Below are 10994 nucleotides of genomic sequence, written 5' to 3'. Positions count from 1 at the left end.
AGGAAATAAATAAATATGAAAATAAATGAAAACAGAAAATAAGTAATTTGTCAAATAAATTGTATTTATTTATTTTTATATTTCTGTGCATATTTATTTATTTTTATTCTACATTTCTTTCTCTATGATTTCATTTATTTATTTTTTGAGCCATTTATTTATTTTTGATTTTGGCAGTTTTAGTCCTTCATATCACTATACTCTGGTCCATTTCTTCATGCTGGCTCTAAAAGAAGCCTTCTTTTAAAATCACAGGTAGCACATTAATAGTTTACCATATTATTAATCAGTTCGTACAAAGAGGCTGTGTGGCCCATTTGAAATCAGTAAGGGCTGTTCCATAACTTCCTGTTGAATGTCTGCCCCTTTTTAAGTAATTTAAGCACAGAGGCAGGACTTGGTAAAGAAAACAGGTGGAGATTGACATAGAAGACATGCGTGAGAAAAGCTGGGTTCCAGTAAAAGTGATGAAGATGATGTGCAGAGTGAGGGAGGCGGGGCATCCGAGTCCAACAGAGACCGAGAGAAAAAGGAGGAGAGGAATTTCGAAAGCTTAAAACGTACTTTGGTTATATCACTCAGATTTGTTCAGGAAGCTGCCAGAGCTGCAGCTCTCTGAAGATGGAGGAGCTCTGCTTTCCACAACTGCTCAACACCTCCTGCAGAAAGCCCACCTCTCCTTGGGCCAACTTTGTGCTCCTTAACATTGTGCTGTACTTTATCTCTCTGCTCACTGTGGCTCTTAACCTCCTTGTCATCATCTCAGTCTCCCACTTCAGGCAAAGATTAACTTAAAAATGTCAACAGCTTCTGTAGATTAGAAGAACTGTCTTTGAGTTGGTACTGAATAATGTTGCAACCTTGGAAATGTATTTAAGACACATTTTGACTTGTATTCTGCCCTTTTGCACAAACTTAACTGTGATTTTGACACCAGATATTGCAGTTAGATGTCCACATTTAACCATATTGAAACTGCAGATGTTGTCGATCAGAAAACATTTCATTATGTCTGTTGTTTTTACAACTGTTTTAGTCAATTAGATTTGGGGACTTGTTGAGTTCATGATGTTTTTCCTCTTTCTCTCCAGGCAGCTCCACACACCCACCAACATCCTCCTCCTTGCTCTGGCTGTCTCAGACTTTCTCGTGGGCCTCCTGGTGATACCGGGAGAAGTCCTGCTAAAAACATCCTGCTGGTTTCTTGGTGACCTCTTGTGTTTGCTCTATAATTATGTGTCCTTCATCATTACGTCTTCTTCGATAGGAGACATGGTGCTCATATCAGTCGACCGCTATGTGGCTATTTGTGACCCTCTGCATTACACCACCAGAGTCACTGTGAAAAGAGTTAAACTCTGTGTGTGTCTGTGTTGGCTCTGTGCTGTTTCTTACTGCAGTCTCTTGTTAAAGGATGACCTGACTCAACCAGGCAGGTATAATTCCTGCCATGGAGAGTGTGTGATTGTCATTAACCACACTGCAGGAGTTGTTGACCTTGTTGTAACCTTTATTGTTCCCATTTCTGTCATTGTCGTTCTGTACATGAGAGTATTTGTTGTGGCTGTGTCTCAGGCTCGTGCCATGCGCTCTCACATCACAGCTGTCACACTCCAGCTTTCAGTGAATCAACAAACAAAGAAATCTGAGCTGAAAGCAGCCAGGACTCTTGGTGTTCTTGTAGTTGTGTTTCTAATATGTTTCTGCCCATTTTACTGTGTCGCTCTTGCAGGTGATGCCTTGGTCAGTTCTTCATCTGCATGGCTTTATCTGTTCTTTTTGAATTCATGTCTTAATCCACTGATCTATGCCTTGTTTTTTTCCTGGTTTAGAAAAGCAGTTAAACTCATTGTCAGTCTTCAGATTCTGCAGCCTGGCTCCTGTGAGACGAACATACTGTAGAGAGGCTGTGGAGTGACTGAAATGAGGCCTGCTCCACCAAGGTTTTGAATTGAAAATCACAAAAAACTTTGGTAACACTACATAATACGGCCCGCGTCCTTAGTGTGTACCTCCCGTTCACCTACCACCTACTTTAACCCAACTTCCACAGACGTACAGTGTAACTTCCCGCACTCACTTCCCACACGTATTTCCCCGTGTCTTACAGTATAACTAGGCTGCTTCTTAGAGCATACCTCCCGTTTCAACCTGATCTCACAGAAATACGTGGCAGCACGTAATGGGTTGAAATTACGTGCCGGTACCACGGAAACAATGCCAATGTAAAGTCGATTAGGATTCTTTTTCGTGGTGGACACACGAATTCCCTGATTCAACAACGTCCTGTATAGACACAAAAACACTAAAGTGTTCTTGATATTAAAACGGCAAATATATTCCTCTGTTATAATTTCCCACAAATAATACTAATAATAATAATAATACTAATAATAATAATAATAACATGATAGTTCGGCTGTACTAGATATTTGATATATTCAAATATTCAGTCCCAAAAATGCCGTTTCTAGATAACTTGCTAAAATATCTGAAGTTAACCATCATCCTTGCTTCTTCTTAACATATTTTATCTAGATGCAGTGTCATTACTAGTTCAGCTTTACTAGACTTTTGATATATTCAGTAGATGTATCTTTTTACGACTCTATTTTACAACAAGCCGCAAAAACCTACCGTCCCAAAAACGCCATTTTTAGAGTACTATCGAAAATATCTGAAATTAGCCTACATCCTTGCTTTTTTTCTTAACATAGTTCATCTAGGTGCAGTGTCATTACTAGTTCTGCTTTACTAGATATTAGATATATTCAGTAGATCTATCTTTTTACGACCCTAATTTACGACCCTATTTTACAAGCCGCAAAAAAACCTGCCGTCCCAAAAATGCAGTTTCTAGCGTATTAGCTAAAATATCAAAAATTAGCCGACATCTTTACTTTTTCTTAACATAGTTCATCTAGGTGCAGTGTGTTTAGTGTTTTAGTTCGGCTTCACTAGATATTAGATATATTGGGTAGATATATCTTTTTACAACCCCATTTAGAAACCTACTTTGCAAATCAGAAGAACTACAACTATGTTGCTGATATGTATCAAGCTGCATGGAGCGGTCCCAGGGAATTGTAGGAAATTGTAGTAAAAAATATAAGTGTTTTTCCCAGATTTGGAAGTTGTAAATACTGAATTGAGAGTACACTGTGGACTTTAAGGGGATGGTAAACACACTTGTGTAATCAGATTTTAAATATCTAATTTCTAAATGGGTGAAAATTAATTGTATCCATATTTTATCCATATCTGACAGCACCCCCAGTTGTTTATGACACTCACATGATAGTTGAGGTCAAGAGCTCTCTATAACAGTTGGTCCCATGTCTGCACCCCCTTTTGTTGCTGAGTTATAAGCCCTCAAACATGCACTGAGGTCAAGGTTCAAAGGTCAATGGCTGAAAGCAGGAGCCATGTAGAATCATCATACTAACATATGTTACTCTTTCCAATGATGTATTTGGTTTAGCTCTACGACAAAGTTTTGATTTTTTCTTTTTTTGTACACAAGCCATGCCAGGTGTAGTTTCAGAGAGGACTTTGAAGACCCAGTGTATAAAATGATTTTTGTTTTTTGCTTGTTTTTCTCTTTTATACTGTAGATAGTTACTAAAATGAGTCATCCTCAGACAATACAATACTACTAAAAAGTAAAACCAATAATAACAATAATGAAATAAACAAAATTATTTTATTAAAATTATATTGAAATTTTAAAATCTATTTACAGAGTGGAATGGTAGCCTAATAGATAACTTGGATACTATTTATTATTGTTTAGACACTTTATTATTGCTTAGATACTATTTAGCCTATTTGTTATGGTCTGCTTTTGATGCATGTTTTGGTGGCGGCTCTTGTGTTTTTCTGTTTGTTTTCCTGTCCTTCCTGGACCTGCATGGCTGGTGTGTGGAGGAGGCAGGGCTGACCTACTTTTCCACCATGGGCGGTGAAGCACACCTGGTTTCCATCTCACCTTGTCAACCTAGCTATAAAGCCTGCTCTGACTTCACCTTTTGCCAGATAATGCCGTCTCATTCGGTAGTGCGTCTCTCGTTAGAGCCTTTATCATCTCGTGAGTATTTTTTGCTTTTTTCTCTCGTGGACCAACCCCACTGACTTGTGCTTTTGTCTCTGTTCTTTGTAGTATACTGCCTCGCCGCCTTTCGTTCTCCGGAGCCCTTGCCTCCAGCCACCACCGGGCAGCTGATTTCTCCCTGCAGACGTTTTTGTGTTTAGCGGCTTTTTTTGTAATAAACTGTTAAGAACTTTTACTCCGCCTGTCTCCTGCTACTTGGGTCCCGTTGGTTATCAAGCTAGTCCGTAACACTATTATTGTATTTACTTTTAGCACGTTCTACTTTTATCTACTGTGGGCTATATGTTTTAATTTATTTAATAACAAATTTATTTTATGTTAGGCCTACATCTTAATATTTTATGTCATTTATCATAGTTGAGTTTTTAACTCCAGTGTTTCCTCAGTGGGAGCCATGTGCGCTGGGGGGGGGGCTGGTTCTGTGGCGCTGGCTTGGGGTCTGCTCTCCCCTGGTGGAGTGGAGGGTGGCCGGGTGGCCGGGTTGCCAGGGGCGGACGGCTCCATGTGATGGTGTTTCCTCTCTGGTTCTTCCATGCTCAGCCTTATTTTTTTCTTCTTATTTATTTATTTATTTATTTATTAGTGGCGTTTGGATTCGGTTACAGCAGACAGACGCCATTCTGAAATGGAATGAAGCCCACAGACGGCGGACAGTAGCTACAAGAAATGGAATGAAGCCCACAGACGGCGGACAGTAGCTACAAAACAGTAGTGGAACGCGCCCCATCCATCCACAGCACAATGCTCTTAAAGCCCTACGCTATCAAAAGCTGGCAAAATACATTTATTTTATTTTATGGCCTTGACATTAACCTGTCATATTGTTGTGTTATCAAGGACACTTCCATGTTTTTGTGTGTATACAGGAATGTTAAAGATATCATTCCATGTTTTTGTGTGTATACAGGAATGTTAAAGATATCATTGAGGAAAACGAGGTTGACGTGACGTCATTGAATCAGGGAATTCGTGTGGACACCACGAAAAAGGATCCTAATTGACTTTACATTGGCATTGTTTTCGTGGTACTGGCACGTAATTATTTCAACCCATTACATGCTGCCACCACGGAATGCGGTGTTAAGAGGTCGTGGTCATTTCACGTATTTCTGTGAGATCAGGTTGGTTGAGAGAATACTGGGACCGATGGTGTTAATTACTTCTTTGAGGAGTTTGGTTGGTATAGAGCCCTGCTCTCTTGATATTATACCAACCAATGTGGAGGTTTTCATAGTGGAAATAATATGATGAAGCTCTTGTAAAGTGATGGAGTGCAAGGAATTAAAACTGCTGGTGTTTTCAGTGGAGACGGATAGCCTATTTGCAGGTGGAGAAATAGTAGCTCTGATGTTCATTACTTTGTCTCTAAAGAAATTTAGAAAATCCTCACATTTAGAGGCAGATGCTTCGAGACAAAGGGTGGGGGTGGGGCAGAGGTGTAGTGGTAACCCTCGTCTGCTGAGTTTTAAAAATGCCGGCTATTTTGTTGCTTTCTGTTGACGTCACTTCCCTCCTTGAGTATATCCAATCAGCACCAAGTAATCCCCAAGCCCCAGCCAGGAGTCTTTCGGGGCCGTTCTGAGTACCTACCCCGAGGCAGGGACTTGTTTAGCCCCCATAAAAGTTCCAGAACTCTGTCCTTCGGGGGTGGTTCCTGCAGTGGAGACACGCACCAACGGCCCGGTCCCGTAAAATTCCCCCGAAGTTCCTGCGGTGGAAACGGGCCTCAAGTCACAAAGTGCTTTCCAATAAAAATAAAAAACAAAACAGAACAAGGCAAGCAGATAGTGAGGGGGAAGTCTTCTAGGCAAACATTATCAATATTAAGACCATGGGAGAAAATCAAGTCCAGGGTGTGACCAGCAGAGTGTGTTGGACCAGAAACATGCTGCTTGAAATTAAAAGACTCTGTAATCTCCAGGAAGTCAGAAGCAGCGAGAGAGGACGAATCATCAATGTGCAGGTTAAAATCATCAAAGATTAATATTTCATCAAGCTTTAAAATGGTAGATAAAAATTCAGTGAACTCAGACAGGAATGGCCCAGGAGGGCCCGGAGGGTGATAAATTAAAATACAATAGATCGGATTAAGGTTCCCAATTTTAGTCATCTGCATTTCGAAAGAGGGGAAAGCATCAGTGTTGACAGGCTGGCAGCCAAAACAGTTCTTAAACATAATGGCAAGCCCACCACCACGGCCTGTCAGCCGTGGTGAGCTAATATAACTGCAGTCCGTAGGGCAGAGTTCATTAAGATGAAAATATTCCAAATCCTGCTGCAATGTTTCAGTAATGAAAAGAAAGTGCATATTCTTACTAGTGAACAAGTCATTGAGAAGTGAAGCCTTATTGGTAATGGAGCGAGCATTCAGGAGAGCCATCTTGATGGGGGTGGAGGATGAACAATCAAACATCAGAAGAGATGTGAGAAAGCGGACGTAGGTGATGAGGGTTTGACCCTCTGCGGTGCCCAGATCTGGGGATTCTTGCAGATATTACAGTCTGAATATTGTATACATTTGCAGCAGAGACCGAAGTAGAATAGTTTATTGGCCCATATGAACAACAAGGGGAGTCAGAGGGAGGTATAGAGAAGGGGCAGACAGCTACAGCAGGACCCACACCAAAAGAGCTGGGTACAGTGGTGGTCTGAATTGGGTCTTGCCATGATGCATGTCAATGCTTCATGCCAAAGGCTATAAATCTGATAAGATTGTCTGTGAGCAGTTTGGTACCCCTTCTATTAAGGTGCACACTATCTGCTCTATACAGATATGAGTTACACCAGAATTAATCAAAATTTGAAATGAAATCAAAACCTGTGGCTGAGCAAAAGTTGCCTAACCATTGATGGAGGCTGTACAGTCGACTGAAACACTCAGAGAGTGGAGTCTAAACCGGGAACATCAGCGGGAGCTGCCGCTGTATCCGAAATCAAGGACCGCTGGGTGTCCACAGGCTCGAGCGGTGCCAGCCGGGAACACAACACAGACTGCCGCTGTAGGAGATCCTCAATGAGCCCCTCTATGGACAGACTGCCGCTGTAGGAGATCCTCAATGAGCCCCTCTATGGACCTGAGTTCAGTTTTTAGTTCCATGATCTCTGCTGTGGGAGCCATCAGTGGAGCTGAAACAGATGAAAAATGAAGGGAAAGGCCAGCAAACAAGTGCACAAAAGATAGTCCAGGAGATATGCTGAAGTGACTGTCCGAGTACAGGGAGCAGTGGAGAGTTTGAAAAACGTACACGCCAGGGCTCCGTCAGGAGCCCGCAGTGGTGAAAAAGCAGATTTCAGCTCAGGGAAATAATGGAGTATCTCAGTTGGAAGACTTACCACCAAGGGCCCGAAACGGGTGAATCAGCACTGGTAAGTCGATCACGTATATACCTATGTATATACGTTAACTTTATATTAGTGATGCCACTGAATGAAGCGATGCAATGACAGAAGTGCTTACTGTATACATTGCATTTTTTTTTCCCGCCATGGCAACTATGGGTGTTACAGAAAATCTGAGCAAGAATATTGTGTCAATTTATTTGTGAGGTTGTTGTTACTCTCACTATACTCTGGTCCATTTCTTCATGCTGGCTCTAAAAGAAGCCTTCTTTAAAATCACAGGTAGCACATTAATGGTTTACCATATTATTAATGAGTTCGTACAAACAGTGCATGAGAACAGCCTGTCACATTTCAGTGCAGTCCATCAGGAACGTGCGCTTGCGCATTGTGTTGTCACAACAGTTGCGCTAGGCTCGTCTCTTTCGCTGGGCAACAATATTAATATTTTTCCTTGAGCCCTCTGCACTGGCATCTGTGTTGTGTGGCCTCTTTGAAATCAGTAAGGGCTGTTCTATAACTTCCTGTTGACGGTCCGCTTAGGTGACTTAAAACAGGGCAAAGAGGTAAGACAAGGTAAAGAAAACAAGAGTGGAGACTGACATAGAGGAGAAACACTGGGTTCCAGTAAAAGTGATGAAGATGATGTGCAGAGTGAGGGAGGCGGGGCATCCGAGTCCAACAGAGACAGAGAGAAAAAGGAGGAGAGGAATTTCGAAAACGTAAGAGGTCATTTGGTTATATGACTCAGATTTGTTCAGGAAGCTGCCAGAGCTGCAGCTCTCTGAAGATGGAGGAGCTCTGCTTTCCACAACTGCTCAACACCTCCTGCAGAAAGCCCACCTCTCCTTGGGCCAACTTTGTGCTCCTTAACATTGTGCTGTACTTTATCTCTCTGCTCACTGTGGCTCTTAACCTCCTTGTCATCATCTCAGTCTCCCACTTCAGGCAAAGATTAACTTAAAAATGTCAAAAGCTACTGTAGATTAGAAGAACTGTCTTTGAGTTGGTACTGAATAATGTTGCACCTTGGACTTGTACTTTGTCTTGCTGACTGTTAATTATAACTACAGATGTTGCTGATCAGAAAACATTCCATTATAGACCTTTTTTTTTTTTTTTTTTACACTTGTTTTATCTGTTTTGTTATTTAGATCTGAGGACTTGTTGGGTTTATGAGTTTTTCCTCTTTCTCTCCAGGCAGCTCCACACACCCACCAACATCCTCCTCCTCTCTCTGGCTGTCTCAGACTTTCTCGTGGGCCTCCTGGCGCTACCAGGAGAAGTTTTCCAAAAAACATACTGCTGGTTTCTTGGTGACCACTTGTGTTTGCTCTATTATTATGTGTCCCTCATCATTGTGTGTTCTTCGATAGGAGACATGGTGCTCATATCAGTCGACCGCTATGTGGCTATTTGTGACCCTCTGCATTACACCACCAGAGTCACTGTGAAAAGAGTTAAACTCTGTGTGTGTCTGTGTTGGCTCTGTGCTGTTTCTTACTGCAGTCTCTTGTTAAAGGATGACCTGACTCAACCAGGCAGGTATAATTCCTGCCATGGAGAGTGTGTGATTGTCATTAACCACATTGCAGGAGTTGTTGAGCTTGTTGTAACCTTTATTGTTCCCATTTCTGTCATTGTTGTTCTGTACATGAGAGTATTTGTTGTGGCTGTGTCTCAGGCTCGTGCCATGCGCTCTCACATCACAGCTGTCACTCTCCAGCTTTCAGTGAGTCAACAAACAAAGAAATCTGAGCTGAAAGCAGCCAGGACTCTTGGTGTTCTTGTAGTTGTGTTTCTAATATGTTTCTGCCCATTTTACTGTGTCACTCTTGCAGGTGATGCCTTGGTCAGTTCTTCATCTGCATCATTTGTGTTTTATCTGTTCTATTTCAACTCATGTTTTAATCCATTGATCTATGCCTTGTTTTATTCCTGGTTTAGAAAAGCAGTTAAACTCATTGTCAGTCTTCAGATTCTGCAGCCTGGCTCCTGCTCCACCAACATACTGTAGAGAGACTGCGGAGTGACTGAAATGAGGCCTGCTCCACCAAGGTTTTGAATTGAAAATCACAAAAAACTTTAAGTAAAATCTCTGTATACAGTATGTAAGCAGTGAATTAGTGTGTTTACATGGGCAGTTTAATTCCCTTTTCATTCAGAATGAAAGTTCATTCCTATTAAAAGTGATCTTGTAAACACCTAATTCGGAATGAAAATGGCCAATGCGATTGAAAATTCAATCCGATGTAAGGGGTTGGAATATTCCGTTTCTAATTCCGAATGAAAGAATGTCTCGCACTTGTATACACTCATTCCTCTTTAAGTTCATTCCGGTCTTTCTGCGCATACTCGTTTCCTTGCCCTTCTGGCACGATGGCGTACATAGCACGCATAGCAACGGGCTGAGATAGAGCAGTCGGACTCACTGCACTGACCGGTTTTCATTCGCCAAAGCACAGTCTTCTATCTCCCTTCTTTGACCTTCTACCTCCCTTCTCCTCCTCAACAGATGAAGCATTAGCAGAACTAGGTTGTTGTCGTATTGCTGCTTCAAGAATATAAGCAAAACAAGCCCGAAAAAGGCACTAAGAGCGGCGGCGTCAAGCATCTTGTTATCCGGAGCGAGGACTACAGTGTTTTCTTCCGGTAAACATAAACACGTAACATCCGCCCCGCCCCCTATCCAATCAGAAACCCTCCCTGCCCCAAACCTTGCACAGACCTGAATAAAGGCGATTAAAAGGCGTTTAAACTGATCTGCCGTGTAAACCCTAATTCGGAATGAATATTTCCCATGTAAACTACCTGGAAAGACTTTAATTCCGAATGATTTCATTCAGATTTATTTCATTCTGAATGAGAGGCCATCATGTAACCGCACCCAATGACAAAATTGTGCATTGCTCTACTCGGGGTCAGTTTCATGTAAGGATTGCAACTTATTGCACTATTTTGGTAAAAGAAATATAATTATGACAAGTTTTGACAAAATACCTTTTTTTGTTCTCACCTGTTTCATTATATAACTTGTGTATCTTTCGCTCCGCTGCTTCATTTTAGAAGAAAGGAAAGTCAAAACAATACTAAAATGGAAGGAAACCTCAGAGCGGCCCCTCTTCGGGGGCCTGGTGCTGCAGTTGGTGACTTAAGACTCATCTATACTCCTATGTACAAAAACAGATACGTCCATTTTATATTCTTGCCACAATTACTGATGCAATGATCTCACAGAAACATTTGAAATGATGACAACCTCTCGCATTACGCACTGGTGGCACCTATTGTGTTGAAATTACATGAAATTACAAAACTAGGTTAGGTTAGGGTTGGGAATCTCTCTGTGATAGACGATTCGGTACGTATCTAGATACACGGGTTACGATACCATTCAAAAACGATATATTTTTAATACAGAACGATTCGATACGATTCGATACAGTGTAGGAACGATACGATTCGATACGATTCTATGGTTAACATTTGTTGATGTAGACATTAATCATACATTATAAAATAAAGAAGCCAATTCTATAAAAGT

The 10994-nt window shown here is 41.5% G+C and overlaps 2 protein-coding genes across 2 annotated transcripts; both read left to right on the top strand.

The window, feature by feature from the left end:
• The first annotated feature begins 434 nt into the window (after positions 1–434).
• Positions 435–4249, top strand: LOC126393451 (trace amine-associated receptor 13c-like). Its single transcript, XM_050049638.1, has 3 exons — positions 435–438; positions 491–779; positions 1092–4249. Exons 1-3 carry the CDS (start codon positions 435–437, stop codon positions 1900–1902), a joined length of 1104 nt encoding a protein of 367 aa, XP_049905595.1. The 3' UTR covers positions 1903–4249.
• Positions 4250–8215: 3966 nt separating this feature from the next.
• Positions 8216–9467, top strand: LOC126393547 (trace amine-associated receptor 13c-like). Its single transcript, XM_050049744.1, has 2 exons — positions 8216–8398; positions 8651–9467. The coding sequence occupies exons 1-2, from the start codon at positions 8241–8243 to the stop codon at positions 9465–9467; spliced, it is 975 nt and encodes a 324-aa protein (XP_049905701.1). The 5' UTR covers positions 8216–8240.
• Positions 9468–10994: the final 1527 nt, after the last annotated feature.

The sequence above is a fragment of the Epinephelus moara genome, chromosome 7 (genome assembly GCF_006386435.1).
Source record: "Epinephelus moara isolate mb chromosome 7, YSFRI_EMoa_1.0, whole genome shotgun sequence".
Classification (NCBI taxonomy): Eukaryota; Metazoa; Chordata; class Actinopteri; order Perciformes; family Serranidae; genus Epinephelus; species Epinephelus moara.
This window is presented reverse-complemented; position numbering and strand designations above follow the sequence as displayed.

Bases quoted from the DNA above. Each gene is read 5' to 3' on its own strand.
- LOC126393451 (XM_050049638.1), top strand. The intron at 780-1,091 runs GCAAAGATTAAC...CTTTCTCTCCAG, and splicing joins ATCTCAGTCTCCCACTTCAG to GCAGCTCCACACACCCACCA.
- LOC126393547 (XM_050049744.1), top strand. From the start codon at position 8,241: ATGGAGGAGCTCTGCTTTCCACAACTGCTCAACACCTCCTGCAGAAAG. The intron at 8,399-8,650 runs GCAAAGATTAAC...CTTTCTCTCCAG, and splicing joins ATCTCAGTCTCCCACTTCAG to GCAGCTCCACACACCCACCA.